A 21,534-nucleotide genomic window follows, 5' to 3' on the forward strand; every position below is an offset into this window, starting at 1 on the left:
GAGAGCACAATAACACTGGAGACGATCCAACACAGAGGCTCAATACTGACAGGGGCATCAGACACAGGTGAGACAACAGGTGGAACTAATCAGCACACAATTGCTAGAGCTGGAAAATAGGCAAAGACAGGAAGTAAGACTAGACCAAACAAACAAGGAGCAAGAAACTACCAAATAAAGCAGGAAACACTAAAGACTTCATTGAGAAATAAGAGTTAGAATATATGTAAACAAGGAGTAAAAGAACACAGGGGTAAAAAATAAACAAACAACCAAACTTTGAAAAATATAAAAAAGATGACTTTATATCAGAAAAGGGACAACACAAGACAATAGGTAAAAAGTACAAATCAAACAGGAAATGACAAAAGGAATACAAAACAAGGAAAATTCAACACCAACCAAAAGCAACTCATGAAACTTTTTCTACAGCAGACATTGATGATGAGTGATTTATTCTACAGTTAAAGGAAATAAGGATGGTGTTGGAGGTCTATGCCTTTGTCTAGGATGGTGCACAAATCAACAGGAACAGAAAGTTTCTCACCGGAGCTTTAAGAGCTTTTTGAATTTAAAGTTGCTGCAGGGAAATAACAGATGACCACTTTCAGAGAGTTTCCTGATCTAAACTGGTATGTCAGACTGTAACCTACAAAATTAATTGTGAATTGTTTTACCATTGATGAATGTTGTACAATTTTATTTTTATTGAAATTCAGTACCAGTAACATAAAGGGTAAATATAGGAACTTGTTTCATGGTTTGATTCTTCGACAACTTCAGTTATAGAGATTCTTGTGTCATCATCTGCAACTTCACTTTCATTGTTGTGTTGTTCCTCTGATCCTTTCACAGTGATGTCTCCTTCTTTGTGTGTGTTTTTGTGTATGGCTATCGTCTCCGTCAGCTGGCGTCCACCCTCCAAGCTCTCAGGAGAAAGTGTCAGGGATCTGAGTGAGAGGAAATCATGTCAATATAGTGTGAAGTGCATGCCTCAATTTCTCCATGAAAAATACAAATCTTTACTTTGCTTTCTTCACAAGGAGGCTAAAGTGGTTTTCCTTCTCCTTCAGGATCTTCTTCAAAGCATCAACTTCTCTCTGATTATCCAGGAGTTCCCTCTGGAGACGATGGTTTGTCTCCTCCAGAGTCTCACAAAAAGCCTGAAGTCACAACAACAGCCAGTAAGTTACCACTCAACAATCTTAGCTTTTATCTCTTCAGGGAATATTTCTGCAAAGAGCTTACCCTGCTCTCCACCAGACTGTCAAACGGACCTGGCGGGTCAACCAAACACAAGAAGCGTCTGACTGCCTCACTGAGGAGCAAACAGATCAAAATCTCCAAATCAAACAAGATGAAGATTGAAACCTGTAGAATTCAAACTTCTTATCACTACAACACAGACCTCTTGACGACTTCTTTGTGTAATGCCAGGCTCTGCAGAAACATTTGCAGCCCACTCAGCCTCTCCTCCAGAAACTCCTCATTGTAGTTGTCTTTGAACCAGCGCTTAGGAGGCAGTGCCAGATTAGCGCTGGGATACAGTTCTTTAAGCTGAAACCAATGATTAACGAAAGGGTTCAGGAACGAAACAGAATGGCAAAGAAAAGTTTCACTGAGGGGTGATAAAACAGAGTAATCAGAATCAGTATCATTATCATTGACTAGGTATACATGCACATACTGGGAATGTAACTCTAGTTGTACTCCTAATAAATAAGACAAGAAAGAGGTAATACAAACATTAAACAATAAACTGCTATGCACATTTTTATAGACTATAGACCAAGTGCACAGAAGTGTGTCCAGACATTTGACAGAGGTGGCCCAACTGGGGCAATGGCTTAAAATTACAATACATGGGTGGCATTAAGTATGTGAATAGTAATACAACAGAGAGGCAACAAAAAAATCTTCCAAAGGACTCAATAAGAGGATGTTTGTCCAAAATCAAAAAGTACTGAAAAAATGTGAGCAAACAATTAAATTAGCTGGATTTATCACCATTCCTCAGTCTGACAAGGCAGTCGGCCAATAATAGTTAAGGATTTTGGGGTGGCATCCAGGGGAGAAATCAAGGGGGGTCCATGCCATCCTGGCTACCCTTCTGGATGCACTCCTTATGGTGCAAAGAATGAGACAGACATAAAATAGATATGGTTATGGATCTGGCTCCTACATTCAAGAGGAATAAAGTTTCATTATATTTCAACTATTAAGAGAAAACATGGATTTGTTATTTATTTGGATTTGACATTAAATGACTTGCAGCTCAAGGGCACAGTGGTTGTTTGTTTCCTTGGGTTATCATTAGCTTTTGGCACTTCCTCTTCTTTGATTTCAGATCAAAAGAGGTTCTGGCAAGGACATTTTTGGCTACCTGGCCATGGGCACCCCTGAAATCTGATTGGCCACCAAAATGGCCAAACCATGATTGGCTATTTGCCTTGTCAGTGGTATTACTTATATTGAAATCAGCTATTTGGGTTGTACTTCAACAGGCTGCAGAGACAGTAGCTTCTTTGCATTTTAATATTCTTTTTGTTGATACTTAAAATGCTGATTTTGGACAATCATATTGATTTGGAGTCCTTAAAGAGTTAAGTTCAGCAGATTTTAATGTTGCCATTCTGTTGAGTTACCTTTTCACATTAAAAATCTACAACAGTATAACATTTTTTAAATTATTTTATACAAGAAGTTTAAGTAGATGTGATTATTGGAGGTAAGCCCCTAATGTTTATCACGCCTGGCCACCACTAGAACAGTTAGTGTTCCAGTTTGGCCACCCCAGTCAAAACCATCTTGCTCTGCCCCTGATACCTTGTAAGAGACTCAATGAATAGCATCTTTAAGAAAACGGCATGATTGGCAGACTTATTTTTGACTTAACCTTTATAAGATAAGATAAGATAAGATGAGATATTACTTTATTGATCCCCCGGGGGGGAAATTCAGTTGTTACAGCAACCCAGACATAAGTACAATCAAGGAGAAGTTCCAATTAGTAAAATAAAAATAAGTAAAAATAAAAATAGATAAATAAAGATCAAATCCAATTTAGATAAATACAAATGTTACAAATGGATAGTAGTAATTACAGGCAGTATTAAAAATGTTTCAGTAGTGACAGGTTGACATGGTGTGATTATGATTGGTAATGACAGATTAAACAATAAATAAATAAATGTGGGTATATAATATGACCTTAAGTTGTAGTAAACAACTTAGGGTTAGGGTTAGGATTAGGGTTAGGGTTGGGGCTAGGGTTAGGATTGAGGTTAGGGTTAAGGTTAGGATTAGGGTTAGGGTTATGATTAGGGTTAGGGTTAGGGTTAGGGAAATGATTAGGGTTAGGGTTATGATTAGGGTTAAAGAAAAAGAGAAAAAGGAAAAAAAAAGTTGTAGTAAACAATAATAATGTAATATGCATTATAATGTTATTTACCCACTGTTCTTCTTTCAACGTTCTCCAATACTTGTTCTCTCATTTAGCCCCTCTTTTCTCACATGCATGACCCTCACGTATTTTCATTTTGGTTGAAAAAATACACATCAAGTCTAAAAAAATGGCTTTTATGATTCCTATTTCTTCAATTTAGCCACTACCACTGAAATTCTTCTGCTCAAAAAACTATCAGCAAGAGTGATGAAGGCACACAATGTCACCTTATCATTCAGCTGGCAGAAGTCAGTATACCTTCTGAAGATCACCCAGCTGTCTCCTTCAGCAGTCGTCACATAGATCTTATAAACCTAAAGTAGTTCAAAGTGTTAGTGTGTACAAACAAAAACATACACATGTAAACAAAATAATAGTCCAAGGAGAAATATCTGAACTTTATTCTTTGAAAGAGGAGAATATTAAGTGCAGCTTTTATTGTGACATGCTCACACTTGTGACTGTGAATTAATTTGCTAGTTTGTCAATCATTTAGCAACACTCACACTCAAACTCACACACGTTACGTAAGCCTCTTAAACAGAGGGAGTCATATGATGCTAATGTGACATCACAAGCACAGCCAAAGTCCACGTCCTTTTCAAATCCTCATGCAAGCTTTCATTGACACGTTTTTATAAACAAGGTTTTTACTCAAAAACAAATAAAAACAAAATGTTTCACTCAATCCAAGAAACCTGTCACCCTGATTTTTCCTTTAAATTGTCTTTCATTGCTATATTTATCTTCTTTTTTTGGCTTGAAAACTCTAAAATCCTCACCGTGAATTTGGCCCTCTCCTCCAGGGTCTCATAACCCAGCAGAGTCGGCGTGATGGGTCTCTCCACCCAGCAGTCCCCAACTCTCCCTTCACCCTCCAGCATTGCAGACATCCCATCCAGCATGTCTCCTCTGGGTCTCCTCCAGAAGTAAGTTGAGATTTTCATCCAGTGTCTCAGTGCACTCACAGAGGGAGATGTTTCTGTAGGCGGGTGTCCACACTTCCTCTTGACCAAGGACTTGCAAGCTTCAGTCTGGTCCACAAGGAAGGGAACTGGAACAAAAGGCGCAGCCATCTGTGGGGGAAGGATTGTGATTAGAAATTTGATTCATGTGACCACTGGAAAAAGGAATTTAGTTGCCTGCTCACACCAGCCTGTTCTGTTCTGCACGTTTGTGTCCTGCCTGAGCTGTGCAGGGACTGTCTTGCTGGATCATCATAAATGCACAGACAGGTATCGTTTGTCCTACGTCAGCACTTATTGAAACGTGTTGACTGATTTGGTGACACCCTGTGTTGTTCACATGTTAACCATGTGAAAAAAAACATAGTTTTCTGGTAATAATATTGCAGCAACAGCCCTTCATGCCTCATTCCCCATCTTTCTTTTTAGGACTTTAAAACTGTATTGTCTCTATGCAGTCAGCTTTAGTGTTCCCTACTGTGAATGTTGCTTACAAATTACCAGTATTCACCCCATGAGCAAGATACCAAGAGATCCTGACTTTATGAAGTCAGACATCGTTATGATTGTTCTAGATTGCAAATTCCTATTACTTTTGATCAAAATGTTTTCTCTCTTTGGATTAATTTGTTTACTCAATCAAAAGCCAGCAATTTTATATCAAGCTATAGTGATTTTCTTGGGCTTTAAATTATAGTACAATGTGTACAAGTTCATTGCACTCTGAAATGCCTTATTATCTTTGATGATTTAGAGTCCATCAAAACTGGGAAATGTCTTACTAAATGTTCACTCAGGTATACTGCTCAGCTATGATAACAGGGCCTTTGACACAGAGCTTTAGAATAAACAGCATAAACTGTACTATGCTGTAAACAGTTAGTTATGTTGCCATGGTGGCCAATCATGGCAGCCAGGCACCCCTGGCTGCACCTTTGGATATGCTCCTGAAAGGGACTATGTAGAGCAGGGGTTCCCAAAGTGTGGGTCGGGGACCCCTGGGGGGTCGCGGGACACAAATGGGGTGTCATGAGATGTCTCCCAGAATGTTTTTTTTTTAATTATCTAAAAAAATATATTATTATTATTGTTATTTATTTTTGTTTATTTACCTTGTTTCTTATGTTTATCCTCATTTTTGTTTGTACTGTTAATTATTATTATTTATCTATTTATTAATTTTTTCTTCTCTTTGTTGGTTTTGTATTACTTATATATAATTTGTTAACTTGTGGTGAACAAATAAATACTGAAAAAATGCAATAAATAAATTTGAATGACAAAAGTTATGTAAAAATAGTACATTTTAGCCTTTTATAGTAAAACATATATACAAAAGTAGATGCTAACCTTGAAATAAAATCTTGATAATTGAAAATGTAATGAGTTTTCTGCCTTTAGTGTTGCCAGATGACTCCTAAGTTTAGAGTTAGTGAACAGTTAATTATCAAAAGCATCAGTAGCAGTAGTTTAATTCATAAAGCACAGGAAACACAGCATCATGCTCATATAGTTAAGCTAATTTTCTGCTGACAATCTAAATTAAGCCACATTAAATCACTTTGAGGGACAGTGGGGGTCGCGAGTCTTTGGCACCTATATTTTGTGGGTCGTGGGCTGAAAAGTTTGGGAACCCCTGATGTAGATCACAATCTATCCAGGGGCGGAGCCAGGGGACGGCCAATGGTTGCCACGGCCACCATAGATCAATCTTCGGCCACCCCCCCAGCTCCCCCCCACCACCGCTCTGCCGGCATTTTTTTTGCGGTACCTTTCTGTGTGTCCGTCTCCCCACAGGGACGCAATTCAACAGTGCACCTCTAACGAGTAGTTCTCCACCAGAGCAGATGGTGGCGATAATACCTGTCTATGGGTAATACACTCAACCTGAATGTCAACCGCAATTAAAGGAGAAGAAGTGGTAATTATTGTGGTTCACATTGGGTTGACCTCTCTTACACATGCACGGTTCACCTACGTGACGAGTGGAGGAGAGTAGTCCCCCCCCCCCCCCCCCTGCCAGAGGTCGGAGGTGAGTTTGATTTACTATGTTTGAAATGTTCCTTTCCTAATGTATGTATAATTTTTTGCTATGCTGGAGTTGAAACAGATATGGCAAAGTTTGCTAATTTAGGCTGTTAACAGTGTGAAAATCGATCAGATTCACCGTGTCACTCTCTGCTATTGAAAAGATCTTCAGTATTAATAAGCCCCAGCATTGTACTCTACAATGCTTCTACAATTTGTACAAGTAAATTCAACTTTCAGTGCTAATTCGGCTTAATAGTGTTTGTCAGTCTTTTGTAATATTAGTTTAGGAATACATTAAAAAGCTTATTATGCGGATCGTAGTCAAAGTGACAGTTACCACATGGCAGTCCCCTCCTGTTTGAGTAAATGAGTAAGTGATTAAGAAACACCATTAAATCAGCCACCCCTGTGTGAGCAATGGTCTCAGTCTTGCCACCCCTTTGAAAATTGTCTGGCTCCGCCACTGTATCTATCTATTCATCTATTTGAGATGTGAAGCCTAATTGTCCTTGAGGGACCTCCCAAAGTTTTCGATTTTTAACAGATCCATTACACATGATGTCAACATGTGTGGGAAGGATCCTCACGAGTTTGGGGAATTCCAGCATGTTGGTTAAAAAACCCCGATTATTGACTGTTGAGTTCAAGCTCGTAGGAGTATCTCGTCTCAATGAAACTGAAACTAAAATGAAAGTTTGAACCCTTGAAAAATCTAGTATCCAAGCAAAATATCAACTCACATTTTTTTAAATGTCTTTTATTTGTTCTTGTTTTAAATAAGACAAAATACTGAAGTCCATGTGAGTAGAAGGGGTGTTTTGAAAAAACAAAACAAACCAAGTGATCTTTGCGATTGCTATAAAACCTACGAACATGAACGCATCTCGTACCAAACCCGGAAGCATGTCGTCATTAATAACAACAAACCCACCTGCCTTCCAAGTGACAGCGCAGCTCAGCAGCAGCTCTCTGTGGGGTTGTCTCTCTTTGTTTCAGCCTGAGAAACGATCAGTGGCAGTCTGATGATATTTCATGAACAAGCAGACATTCATTTGAATAGTTCTTCCTCCAGAAATCTGGAAACCATTTTCAGCCGCTCTCATCCTGCTACATTAGCTTAACTCGCTAGCTGTCAGCGACATGATGGTCTGCGTTTGAAGGAGCTCTTCTTCCTTATTGCGTTTACCGAAAGGAGGCATTTCTGCTTTCAGCGCCTGATAGATCCTCTGATACTTCTCGTAAAGGCTCACTTCTGCTATGGAGCCGTCTGCGGCCATAGGCTGTGTGAACATCGGCAGTCTGACCAGCACCTTACCAGTGATCCCCTACCAAAAGCTGACAGACCTGTACTACCTGAGCAGAGGCGGCTTCGGCACCGTGTTCAAGGCGCAGCACTCAGACTGGAGGACCACTGTGGCAATCAAGTGCCTGAAACTCGATGCCCCTGTTGGAGAAAGGTACTGAACAACTTTGTCCTTAAAATATTAACATAGAGACTGGGATACATGTTACAGCTGCAGACTGATTCAAGTGAATTCTTAACTCAGCTCTGCAGTCACACTGGAAAAAATCCCCTCCAAAAAACACATGTCAAAGTATTTTTACCTTGAAATAACCCAAAAAATCTGCCAATAGAACAAGGGAAAATTTGCTTGGTAAGATTTCTTAAAATAAGACGTAATATTCGAAAACTGTGATCTTAAAATTAGCAGGGAAAACTTATTTTAAGCAACATTTTACCAGTATTTTAAAGCTTAGTGTCCCAGGAATGCTAACAATTAGTATTTTTTCACTCAAAAAAATATTTCTGCACTAATACATTTCATGTCAACTTCTTCATTTGAGATATATTCACATTAATTTGAGTTATATTATAGCAGCACTTCTCTAGGTTTAAGACCATCTTGTACTTGAAATAAGATTACAGAGTTTAATTTGAGTATTTTGAGATATAATGTCTTCTTGTAGTTAACTGGATATACTAATATTCAGTCATGTTGTTTTTTTAGGATAAGCCAGCTATGCTCAAAAGTAGGTGTTTCATTGTGTGCATGTAGTTTGAGGATGTATATTTGTATCTGATTTAGAAGAAACAGTGACTGAAATCTGTAACCCACCCTTAAAAAAACAACCTTCCTTTTTCATTCTTTCTTTTATCAATGGAGCTGTTTTCTGATAGATTCGCCAATAAAATGCGTTTACTTAAATCAAGTACAGTGTTTGTCTTAAATCAAGATTATCCATCTTTTACAAATAAGATCTCAGCTTGAAAAATGTATGAAATATAAAATAAACCTTGTTTTTCTAAATTACAACTCAAGACAAAATCATTTCAAGATTGTTTGATTTAACAAGATATTTAAGATGCATTGTCTTAAAACAAGTCCCTCTATCTTTCTCAATTGTTACTTGTGAAGTAAATGTATCTTAAATCAAGTGGGATAAGACATTTTGACTAAAAATGAGACTTGAAATTTCACTTGGTAAGATTTTGAGTTTTTGCTGTGCAGTCTCAAACACCTCTCTGTGGGGAAAATCAGAGAATGAGAATTGTAATCTGTGTAGGATTTAATCCACTCAAAAGTTCACAGGATCATTTGATCAGATATCAAAATGAATAGTGTACCAGATGTTGTTTCATCGCTGCAGCAGGTGAAAGTGTCTCTTTGGCCTTCAAGCAATTCAGATGGAGAAGAAACATTGAATGAGGGTAAAGCAGAACTCTCACATGTCTGAATGTCTAAAATTAATATGTGATCATCTTTTTTAATCGGGATTCTTCTTATTGAGCAGAATATCTCAGTGAACAAAGTTTGTGCTGTAAGGTGAACATACTTTAAACTGATGACACTTGTTCTATATGATCTCAGACATATATAGGTATACTATTATTTCTAGTTTCTTTCTCAAACATATGAACCAATAATAATGAATAGACCATAAAAGCATTGAGTTGTTGCTGTATTTTTAGAGGGGGCAATTGTTGTGTCCCAGGAGTTGTTTTATTGACTTGTACAAGCTTGCTTAATCTGTCACTACATGCCTGACTGTGGTGGACATTTAACAGAAACGTACTCATCCAAATTGTCCACATAACCGCACATAGTTTGCCTACATGTGTTGTATCATGATTAATGCATATCTCAAAATATTAATGTTAATACTCTGGTAATGATTTCATAAGTATTGCTCAGTCCTGTTACTGTGTGTACACAAGCAACACTGCAAATGTCAGCACAGCTGTAGCATTTTTGTCTGTCTGAGTGTAAGCACTGACTTTGTGTACCTGGCCATGTTTCAGAGAGAGAAACTGCCTGCTGAAGGAGGCCGAGGTCCTGCACAAAGCTCGGTTCAACTACATCATCCAGATCTTTGGCATCTGCAACGAGCCAGAGTTCTTCTGCATTGTCACAGAGTTTATGAGCAATGGCTCTCTGGACCTGTTACTCCATGAGGTATTTATTTATCATTCAAACAGCCTCTCATTCAGGAAAAAGTCTTTATCACAACAACATAATCCAAGACTCAGTGTTAGAGAATTTACGTGGATTAAGAGCTGAAAAGCTTTTCTTGGCTTGAAGGCATTCTTTATCCTTTCCTCTTGTTCTCAGAGATGAAACAGTAACAAGTTACCAGACAGAAACAAAAAGTGTTTTCTTGAATCATTATGATTTTATGATGCCAAAAAGACTGAAGTGAAAGAGCCATTGTTTTTTTTGGCAAGCTGCACCACATTCACCTCAAGCTCTATCTGTCTGACGTCTCAATAACATGTCACCATACTCCTGTCTGACAAGCAAAAGTGAAACTTGGATGTTTTCAGAGTCTCTGATGAAACTCTGAAACTAGCAGAGGGCCACCAGAACTGAGCTGTCAGGAAAACGGACAAATATATTTTTGGGGGAATTCCACTCTTACGTCACCCTTGAAGGTTTTGGATTAAAGTGTTGATACATTCCAACACCCTCTCCCTCTACACGTGCATTGACACATGCTGACACACATTTCTGGTACTGTAATTAATTGTGTGCCGGTCTGATGTGTGCCCACAGAAGGACATGTACCCTTTGCTCGCCTGGCCTCTCCGTCTGAGGATTCTGTACGAGATTGCACTTGGGGTAAACTTCCTACACAACATGAATCCTCCTCTCTTACATCATGACCTGAAGACGCAGAACATCCTGTTGGACGGTGAATTTCATGTGAAGGTATGTGTGTCAGTGAAAGTCTGGTATAGTCAGAACTTTAGGGGCAAGATTGGAAAAGAAAATGTCTGAGAACTGTACCCTGAGAGTGACTTTCATAATGTATGTATGTTTGTTTGTAAATAGACCTGACAACTGACAGAATTACTAGAATAATCCAAAAGTAGATGACAGAAAATCAGCAGCAATTATTTTTAAAATAATTATTCTAAAATAAAAAAAAAAGAATTCTCTGGATAACGGTTTTCAAATAGAAAGTTTTCAGCTTTACCTTTTTGTCGATCTTGAACTGAGTATTCCAGGGATTTTAACTTTTGCTCCATTAAAGTAAGCGTTTTGAAAATGTTTGTTTTGAAGGTAAGTGTTAGTTGCAGGCTTGATTCGTATATCTGGTAATAATTCCACACATACCTAGAATACATAGAAAGACTGCTGACTCCAAAATATGCATTGCTGATGAAGAAAGTTTTGTCATATCGACTGTCACTAAAAAACGAGAAGTCCCCCACAGCACAGCTTAGGTGTCTTCCATTCATAAAACCAAAAGCTGATGATAGAAAAGCACTAGAAAAAAAACAAATGTCTTCAGAGGATCCTCAGTATTTCTGAAGTTTTGCTGTGGTTCTGTTCAGATTGCAGATTTTGGTCTCTCAAAGTGGCGGCAGCTATCCGTCAGTAAAGGTTCAGGGTCCAAGCCTACAGAAATGGGGGGCACAGTGATCTACATGCCCCCTGAGAAGTACGAACACTCCAAGAGCCGTCGGGCTGACGTGAAGCACGATATGTACAGGTGACACATTAAATCCCAATAAGTACTCGTAAAAATGTTTAAAGTATAAGAGATTCTGCTGTTCAGGGGTCGAGTGAACTGGATGAACTTGTGATGGCTTCATTCTCTCATACTTAGTGTGTGTTTAGCACAATCAGCATTAAGGGACACTTTCAGGAAGTTTTCCTGTGTGTTGAGGCAACACAATGTGCCAGCATGGTTGGATTCTTATCATACCACACAATGCAGGGCAATGTGCCGAGAGCTGATTCTGTCAATCATTCAAGTAAAATAGTTTGATGTCAAGAATCTGTGAAAGGGGAAGTGGTGGCTTTTACAAAAAAAAAAAGAAGTGGAAGAGATCTGAGGTTGTATCCTGGAGGTGTTAGACTTCTGCAGTAAGTCAGCTTGTTGTAAATCCCCCCTGCTCTGAGGGAAAGTACCGTTGAAAAGAGTGATGTAACTTAAATTCTCTCTATGTTAATTTTTAGCTACGCCATAATCATGTGGGAGGTCCTGTCCAGACAGATTCCTTTTGAAGGTAAAACATTTTTCACACTTCTCCAGCTGTCACTCTCTCTCTCTCTCTTGTTCTGTCACTCTCTCTGTAATCTTTGCTCTTCAGTGTTGCTACCAGACACATCCCTGATTTATGTATATGTGTTGTATGTGTGGTCAGATGTGACCAACCCCATACAGATCATGTTCAGTGTGCTGCGTGGCATGCGTCCTGACACCGGTCTGGACAGTCTGCCTGCTGAGATCCCCAGCAGAGAGACCCTCATCAGTTTAATGACCTGCGGCTGGACGTCCAACCCAGACGAGCGGCCTTCCTTCCTTAGTAAGTTCAGACTGAACCGCAGGGACTGATTTCTCCCAAAGACCACAAACCTCACTCTTTCACAACAACAGCTCTGTCGTAGCAGCTTGACCTCTCTTATAGTTTGGGGGGACGTCTCTCTTCATGTTGAGCAACTAACTCAAAGCGAAATTTTACGCTGTCAGAGCAGTGACTAAGAATCAGCTTCCTGTCACATTGTGGAATTTTTTCTCAGCTTTCTTTACTTAAACAGATTTTTCCTTTTTGAAATCAAGAAGAAACCCGTCCTGACCCACAGGGCATGAATTCATGTCAAGTCCATTACTCATTTACTGCTCTGTAAAGCCAAATGGTCAAACTAATGTTAACTTGAGCTGTGTTGAAATGGCCTCATAAATGTTTCAATTAGATAACATCAATAACCTTCAATCAATGTTGAAATGTTAATCAAACTTAAATGTTCATTTTGCTCCTCTTAATGACCAAAACTATACCAATAACATATGTTTTGTTTATAATCACAAAATGTCGCAGACAAATAAAACTGTTCAATCTATTTATATTACATGGACACACCCACACAAACTGCCACGCTGCAGTAAAACAGTTACATTATACAGCACAGCAATATGTCCGTGTAGTGAGTACACTGTGCTCGATGCTGTCGTATGTGAACTTGAATTTAACAGCTCAGGTGGATTCCATTCTTATTTAAGAGAATAATCAAAAACAATCAGTCTCAGTCTGAGAGATGCAGATAGACAAAAATCCCATGGTCACAGTTTTGTCCTTCTTTCTTTAATACAATTCTAATTCTTGATAAAAAAATGAAACTCTAACGTGTTAACTTTTATTTCAGAGTGTTTAATAGAGCTGGAGCCCATGGTGAGAAGATTTGATGAAATTGACTTCCTGGAGGCTGTGTTGGAGATAAAAAAGACAAAGGTGAGCTAAGAGTTTTGTCTGTAAAAAAAAATGTCTGTAACTGTTACGAGTTACTAAATAGACATTGATTACTAAAGTTGACTTATGGACTAAACCGGCAAGAAATAATTCGAAAATATGTTTCAAAAAAGTTTCATAAAAGGAGAAAAATAAGCAACTTGTTATAGTTTGATAAATGAACAATGAACATTTTATTAAACCCTCATACTGTAGGTGTTTCCCTTTACTGACCTCACAGCTGGGAGTTAGTTGTTGTTGTGACTGTATATTGAAGGTCAAAGCTGTAAACGTGTGTAATCCATACTTTCAGTTTATCTTCCCTTAAAACGTAACTATTCAGAAACTCTTCAGAAACTGTTGCATCATATTTAGACTTGTTTGTCCCTGTTGTTTGTGGTAACACTTGTATGAATGTGGACATGATTATAATGGAGTCCCCCTTTCAGAATGAGTACTGTAGTTACCTTCAAGCTAAAACTAAAGCGGTGTGCATAAATGACAGTTTCGATTGTGCTTTGACCAAGAGGGAACGACAGGTCAGAAACTTTACTTCATAAGTTCCCCTTTACAGATCCTTCCTCTTTCTCTATGTGTGTGCGTTTGTGTGTGTGTGTGTGCACAGGAGCGAAACCACTGATGACAGTGCAATTGCATATTTTTAATGGTTGAATGCAATTCTGTACTTCTATGCCCTTCTCAAGTCTTGAGACCACTCTACACTACATGTCACATTTAGCCTGTCATACACTGAGGGTAGAGGCTGCTATATAAAGCGCTCATTAGTGTTAACTATTGACACCAGGATCAATCAGGCGCTCAGTGTCTTATATAATATGTCCTTAAAAAAGATTATTGTAAGTTGTTGAAGATGGAAAAACAGTTAGTTCTCTCTTTACCAGACACAAAATCAAATTGCTGTAGTGGAAAATGTTTTGAAATTCTCTCATATTTATAAACTTTGAAAACCGACACAATCCTTAAAATGCATTGGACAACATGAAACCTATATATAGTCGATGTGTTTTTAATTCCCTACTAATCATCCCTGTCAGTAAGCCTCACCTCCTTCTTCGTCTTTGTTCCTCCGCAGCTGATGGGCCGATCAGGCTGCTGTTCAGCTCAGTCAGAGTGTGCCAAGAGGACTGAGGAAGAGTCCCTGAACATGCTAAAGGACGTACACAGCCCCTGGCCGGTCAGTAGCCAACAGGTCTTTATGGAATAATGAAATAAACAGTGACAGCTAAGGGTAGCATGGTCGTCTTATTATATCTTAAATATTGATTTTTACTGTCTGCTCTGTTAAAGGAGAGCTCCACCTCAGGCTCAGGCTCCTGTTCATCTCAGGACACTGACATCTCTCTACCAGGAGCCCTCACCAGCAGCAATGCTCCCCCCTCTAAAGGTAATCACAGCAGGACTACTGTTTCATGTAATCCTATAAACGGTAATGCTGCTGTGAGTCTGAGAAAAAAAATTAAAGGCATGATTTTAGAAAGATTTAGGAGCACGGAAGAGATCAGCAAATACCATTGTTTTGTTTTATATTAAATTCTTCTTTTTTTTACATCACTCTTCCTTTCTTCTGTTTCTGATATAGAGGGGCTACCATCCTCATTTTTAGCTCACAATCTGGAGCCTCCAGAGTCTTTAAAGGACAACTGCCCAGTCAACGATCTAAACGGCTACCAGAGTGCAAGGCCCATGACAGATCTGAACATTCCCATCAAACCACGACTGCCTGCGTCTGAGTACGAGACACAGCTGAACAACCTGACCCTCAAACCTCAGCAACAAGGTACTAACAGTTATAGCACAGTGCACAAAATGATAAACAACAATCATAGTGATGGTAATAATTATACTGTATGATAGAAAGTTTGATAGGAAATGTTTTATTGTGCCTTATATTAGGAGACACATCACCATTAACCTTTTGATTATTAACCTACACTTAAGTAAGAAAATTGTGTTGTATAAGTCAATGTAAAGCCCATATGTATAGCTCATACTGCAGGATGTGATGACTACACTGCAAAAACTGAAATCTAAGTAAGATTGAATATCTCAGATAGGGGTGAAATTTGCTTATTTTTTGCCTGATAAGATGGTTTTTCCTTTTTTTTGTGAGTTCATGTTCACATACCTATACAAAGGTTTATATACAAATACCATGAATACACAGTTAAGATAAAATAAAAATGATAGTAATAATCATATTAGATTAATATAATATATGATAAAAAAACATAACACAAAAAAACCCACAACAAACCCTAAAAAATTCCATTCCCCGAATCCAGAACTACAAACCTCAGTTTCTGTACATGTAACACCTGAAACCCACAGAGGCTGGTTAGAAGTGAATACCAAGCCTGTATGGCAGAGTCTTTTGCTCCGTGGACCCTGGCTATCGACAACTCCAAATAAACAATGTCCAAATATGTCAAAACCCATGATCAGAAGGTTTCCAACATGTGGCCACTAGTTTTTTTCCAGCCATAAGTCCAGCCAACAATGCTCTTTTCTTGTCCAGGATCAGGCCCAGCTTTGGGAAATCATTAAAAAAGAAAATAGCTGGCAAACAGGACAACCTGATCTTAAACAACTTAGAAAGATTTAAGGCAACCATCTTCCAAAACTTGGACACTGGTGTACACTCCCAAAACATATGAAAAAAAACTACCAACAACTTTGGAAGAACAAAAAGTACATATAGGGTGATTAATAACCTCCATCATATGAAGCTTCCTAGGAGTTAAATATACCCTGTGTATATAATTGAAATGTATTTGCTGGTGATCAGGATTCCTGGATGCTAATCTCACATTAATCCATACTTTATCCCATTCAAATGTAGGATCTGGAATATATTTAAGATAGTTTTTCTCACTAAGCAGTTTTTATGTTGGAGTGTTTCACTTGTTTTGAGTGTTTTGGTCCTAAATTATCTCAGTAAGATATTACAGCTTGTTACTGAGATTTAATGACCTATATTGAGTAATACATGCTTGATACTAGAATATCAACTGTTACAAAGCTGTTTCATCAACACTCACAAGTATAAAACTGCTTTTTCAAAGTCAGAATTTCTTATTTCAAGCATTAAATAAGAAATCATGACTTTATATCTTCACACAATTAAAACAAATGACAGCCAAATGTAATCCACTGTTTTATATTCAATGAAACAATAGAAAATATGTACTACAATATATTAGTACAGTTGGCACAGTACTGTAAACTGACACTTAATATTTAAACATTTAACATTTCAAACAGTTTCAAACAGAACATTACATTCAGATAAGTTCTTCCAAATTACATGGCATTTATATGATTTATGAATTCCGCAGCTTTTGGCTCATTTAAGATTTTTAAGAAAATGATCCTACATAATGAGAAATATATTCTTAGTCTTGACAAGCCAAATTTTCTTGCTCTGTTGGCAGATAACTTTGCTTAGTTTAAGTAATATGACCCCAATTTTTGTATACTTTTTCTTGTTTTTGAAGGCTGTCTTTTTACAGTATACAACTTGTCACTACACTTGACCTTTTAAGGGTATTTTGTGTTCTTCAATGAGTCAGATATTGTGATTTGTCAGTGTTATTTAGCAATTATCAGAGAATCTCTGAATCGATATATTAGTGTTATCATGGGCGATGTGTTGTGCATGGTATTCTATCATGTCTTATCATATCATATTGTATCATATTGTGTTTTAACCTATGATTCCCACTCCCAGTATGAGTAGTTAAGCTGAAACTATAATTAACATCCACATTTTATATTCCTCCCTCCTCTCTTGCAGCAGATTACTCTCCTCCCCTGCAACACTCTCCCCCCTCACAAGGCCTCCTCGCTCAGTGGATCTCCACACGCCGCGAGGAGATCGTCTCTCAGATGACGGAGGCCTGTCTAAATCAGAGCCTGGACGCTCTGTTGTCTCGCACCTTGCTGATGCAAGAGGATTATGAATTTGTAAAGAACCAGCTCACCCGCACAGCCAAGGTCCGTCAGCTGCTGGACAACTGTCACAACGAAGACTTCTGCCGCATCGTCGTTCGCAAACTGCATGACAACAAGCAGATGGGCCTGCAGCCATACCCACCCGAAATCGGCTCACCTCTGCCTGTCATCTTCCCAACTGCACCGCCACTGACCATGTCATATAATATACCCAGGAAAATGTAGCAGTGCAAAAAGAATTCAGATTATAGACTGTGCCAATTTTACACTACACTGAGCTCACAATGGTCTCATTCTCATAAAGATGACTCCCTAAAAAAAACAACGAAAAGAGGAGAAGATACAAAGAAAAGAAGTAAACACTGGCGTGTTGTTTTCACTCATAAACAAGAGACTAAAGATTATATTCTGTTTAATCAGAAGCAAAAGTTTTGACTGAATCAGTGATTTTATTTCACAGTTTATTTTGTGGATTTAAAGAGGAGATTTTATTTAAAGTCCCTTCATTTTTACAGGATGGATTACAGGATTACTCTTAAGCTCATGACCATCTTCTGAACATGTTATTGGATATCCCAGTTGTTTTCTGTGTTTGGTGAGCCTCCAGAGTCTTTTGGAGTGTGTTGGGTGAGTGTTTAAGTGTGTGTATGTATGAGTCATTGACAAAAAGGACTGTTAATATGCTGGAAAACCTGCAGCTAAAAATAAGGTTTATTCCTTTATCGCAATCTTACAGTACCATGCTGTCCTGATGTTGTGTATTACCTTAAAGAGGATGTTTTCACCACAACGACTGAGAGCGTCTATACACCGCTGTATATGACACACTTTTGAAGTGAGTCAGTGCTTCTAATGATAGCCATCTAACTGTGTGAGAGGTTTTTTTTTCCCCCTTACTGGGCTATTTTTTCCCACTCTCTGCTTTAATGCTGAGATAAAGAGATTCCCTGGGATATGGAGTAAAGAGGACGTGGCGGTGATGAAATGACACCCAGAGTAAGAGGGACGTGTTTGACTGCACGTCTGTGTTCAGATTAAAAGTGGACCAAAGTGATCTGATTTCATTTGCTCCTCTCAGGAGAGACCTCACCTCTAATTCTAAGTATATTCATTTACATCAAACTCATCAGGATACTTCCAAAGTTACACTTTATTCCTGGACTCTGAGCTAAGATTAGAAAAAAATACTTGCATTACTGCTCTGACTGAAAACATGACTATTGCTCTGCTTGTAGCACACAGTTTGTTTACCTCCTTTTTAAAGTTTATCACTTTTCACTCCCGCTGTCTTTTCTACCTTACCTGTGCTTCCTGATCTGCTCAACATGACAGAAACAACTGTTTATAATGTAATGAATTCCCTCTTTCTCATGGAGAGGGATCACTCAATATAAGGACATACACACATATACATCACAACAGTAGCAGCTGATCTGTACATATAGAGGTAATACTTGTTATGTTGTTGGTTCAAACATACCTACAGGGTATTTGTTCTTTAAGCCAGAGTGTGTTTTAGTAGACAAACTAAGGATTTCTGTTTTTATGGCGTAGACGTAACTTTCACTCCTGGTGTGAGTCATGTTGTATTCAAGAGTTTGGGTTAAACATTTTTTGTTTATGTCAGTTATTTACTCCAATAATAGTTTGGTCTGTACATATAGGCCTAAGAGAATGCTTTAAAGGTACAGTTCACTGAGCCCAACCTGACATCTTCAAACTCTTTGATTATTTAAGCTGTAGCCTGAAAACAAAATGTTACTCATTCATTGTCAGATTTGAGATGCTGGAATCAGATTTTTTTTTAACTTTATATCAAATGTACTGAAGCATACTGGATTCATTTAAGATAATTCCTCTGTTTTCTGAATTTAGGGGATATCAGTGCCTCAAAATCCCAATGGAAGCTCTCATTTGGTCCCCTTACGGAAGCAAACATGCCCTGGACGTTCAGTTGAATCCAGTATTGTTTAGGTTTGGGTTTGAGAGATTTGCTGATACTCGTGTCTTTGAGTAACATAGGTTGTATGGTGATGATTTGTTTGTTGTTTTTGCACAGGCAGATTAGGACTTTGCCGCTTTTCAGATAAAGAGATCATTCTGATCTGATGGAGGTTGTATGCAGAGCGTTCATGGCATGCTGGGTGGACATAAGATGATGATGTGACTCAAGAGACAATTAAGCACTTGCTGAAAATACTGGACACCATGAAGTGCAGCTGTGGCACTGGATCTCATTTTTCAGAAAAACTTTTCTTCAGATTGAGAGATAGTTATCCCCACACCTGTAGTTTCTCAGTCGCTGCATAGAATTGGTGCTGAAAAGGATCTATAGTTGTGGTATCCACTGTTTCTACCATTTCTAAAAGCATTACAGAGCAATCTATGTTTTGTTGTTTACATTTCTCTGAATAGATGCTCTTCAGTATTTGGTTTTATCGATCCACAGGTTCCCTATCTTTACAGCTAAAGTCGCTGTAACTTGATAAAGACTGTAGGAATGAGTCACAGCAGGTCATTCTTAGTATGAGACATTATTACAGGAAATCATACCGGACAATAGAAAAATACTTTAAGTGACAACATCAAGGCCACACAGGATCTATGCTTCCCTTATCTTGGACTTGTATTGCCTTGTCTTAAATAATTGTGCCTCATGTTCAGCATTTGATCTCAACTATTGTGAAGTGCAAGAGCTTTTTACACGCATCAAGCAAAGTTCAGTAAAATACAAATTTGATAACTGGATATGTTGTAACATTTTTACGGTACAGAACAGTGTCATCTTTTTATGCATATTTACATTTGTGATCTGTTGTTAAAAACTCAAACATTGTTTATTATGGGATAATTTCATATTTGAAGATTTGCCTTCTGTAAGGAATCAGCCTGATTTAGTGCATATGTTATTAAGAGTCTGATCATCGAACAAACATGTAATGTGTTATCTTCAAAGTACTTGCAATAGAAACAGTTATTTTTCATATATTGTATCAAACCCTTCATTAAAAAGGTACTTTTTTTTAAACTCCTGCCTACTTTCTTCTGTCTTCCTAATTTTTATCTAACATAAATCGATTCAATACTTGATTTCAGATCAGCTCTAAATTATGAAGATTGGCTAATATATACCCACAAATTCAGGGGCTATGTTAGCCAAAGATAATGAAATGGATAATAAACTATGGTGGCCCTCAAGGGCAAAACACAAAACATTTCAGAAAACACAATGACATTTCACAAAATATGACAACATTACAGAAAATACAACAACATTTCAGAAAATGGAGAGTGTGGGGACAACACTGCCTGTTTCTGATTGGACAAAACCTGACAGCTTGACGCTATTTCCTGTTTCTATTACTACAACCCAGCTGAGTCCCTTCACAAATTTCAAACTGAGTTGGAAGGAATGGAAGAAGAGGATATACATAAAATATTGAAATCAAAACAACTTAAAGATAAGCACTGCCAGGCAGGCCTGTGGTGAGGTGGTTGATTCTGCAAGCGGGGCAAGGCAGCTTTATTTGTACAGCGCATTTGATACACGAGGGCAACTCAATGTGCTTTACATTAAAACATTAAAAGCATTGGAAACATTCAGACAGGCATAAAACAACATAATTAAAATGACAAATATAATAAAACAGAAAAGAAAAGGAAAATTAGAAATATATTAAAAATTACATTAAAATTTTAATTTAAAGTGAGTTAAAATAAGCTAAGATAGAAAGGCAGTGGCAAATAAAAAAGGCTTAGTCTTTGATTTAAAAGAGGGGAGAGTTGGAGCAGACCTACAGCTTTCAGGGAGTGTGTTCCAGATATGTGGTGCATAATAACTAAACGTTGCTTCACCATGTTTCGTTCTGACTCCAGGAACTTAAAGCAGACCAGTACCTGATGACCTCAGAGGTCGAGATGGTTCATAAAGTAGCAGCAGATCAGCAATGTATTTTGGGCCTAAACCATTCAGTGCTTTATAAACCATCAGCAGGATTTTAAAGTCTATTCTCTGACAGACAGGAAGCCAGTGTAGGGATCTAAGAACTGGAGTGATGTGATCTGCTTTTTTGGTCCTTGTTAGGACTCGAGCAGCAACATTCTGTATGAGCTGCAGTCGCCTGATGGACTTTTTAGGGAGTCCTGTAAAGACCCCGTTACAGTAGTCTAGTCTGCTAAAGATAAATGCATGGACGAGTTTTACACAAGTCCTTTAATCCTTGATATATTCTTAAGGTGATAGTAGGCAGACTTTGTAATTGTCTTAATGTGTCTGCTGAAATTAAGGTCTGAGTCTAAGACTACACCAAGGTTTCTGGCTCGGTTTGAACATTTCATCTGTGCAGATTGGAGCTGAGCAGTAACCTTAACCTTTCTTCCTTGTC

General features: G+C 38.2%; 2 protein-coding genes across 5 annotated transcripts; one reads left to right on the forward strand and one right to left on the reverse strand.

Annotated features, from left to right (window-relative positions):
• Nucleotides 1-308: 308 nt before the first annotated feature.
• Nucleotides 309-7,820, reverse strand: LOC117827179 (sorting nexin-16-like). 3 transcript variants are annotated; one of them, XM_034703693.1, is made up of 7 exons: nt 7,373-7,820; nt 4,228-4,521; nt 3,673-3,759; nt 1,409-1,557; nt 1,249-1,318; nt 1,027-1,163; nt 309-950 (listed from the first exon to the last, which is right to left on the reverse strand). In XM_034703693.1, the coding sequence occupies exons 2-7, from the start codon at nt 4,519-4,521 to the stop codon at nt 716-718; spliced, it is 972 nt and encodes a 323-aa protein (XP_034559584.1). In that variant the 5' UTR covers nt 7,373-7,820; the 3' UTR covers nt 309-715. The 3 variants fall into 3 exon arrangements, with proteins under 3 accessions (XP_034559584.1, XP_034559583.1, XP_034559585.1); XM_034703692.1 differs by lacking the exon at nt 7,373-7,820 and having other exon boundaries at nt 4,228-5,232; XM_034703694.1 differs by lacking the exons at nt 3,673-3,759; nt 7,373-7,820 and having other exon boundaries at nt 4,228-5,231.
• Nucleotides 7,317-20,177, forward strand: LOC117827178 (receptor-interacting serine/threonine-protein kinase 2-like). 2 transcript variants are annotated; one of them, XM_034703690.1, is made up of 11 exons: nt 7,317-7,898; nt 9,743-9,896; nt 10,494-10,649; nt 11,279-11,436; nt 11,907-11,956; nt 12,095-12,256; nt 13,095-13,180; nt 14,271-14,372; nt 14,486-14,582; nt 14,778-14,975; nt 16,995-20,177. In XM_034703690.1, exons 1-11 carry the CDS (start codon nt 7,699-7,701, stop codon nt 17,372-17,374), a joined length of 1,743 nt encoding a protein of 580 aa, XP_034559581.1. In that variant the 5' UTR covers nt 7,317-7,698; the 3' UTR covers nt 17,375-20,177. The 2 variants fall into 2 exon arrangements, with proteins under 2 accessions (XP_034559581.1, XP_034559580.1); XM_034703689.1 differs by having other exon boundaries at nt 7,318-7,898; nt 16,992-20,177.
• Nucleotides 20,178-21,534: the final 1,357 nt, after the last annotated feature.

Source organism: Notolabrus celidotus, chromosome 15, assembly GCF_009762535.1.
Source record: "Notolabrus celidotus isolate fNotCel1 chromosome 15, fNotCel1.pri, whole genome shotgun sequence".
Classification (NCBI taxonomy): domain Eukaryota; kingdom Metazoa; phylum Chordata; class Actinopteri; order Labriformes; family Labridae; genus Notolabrus; species Notolabrus celidotus.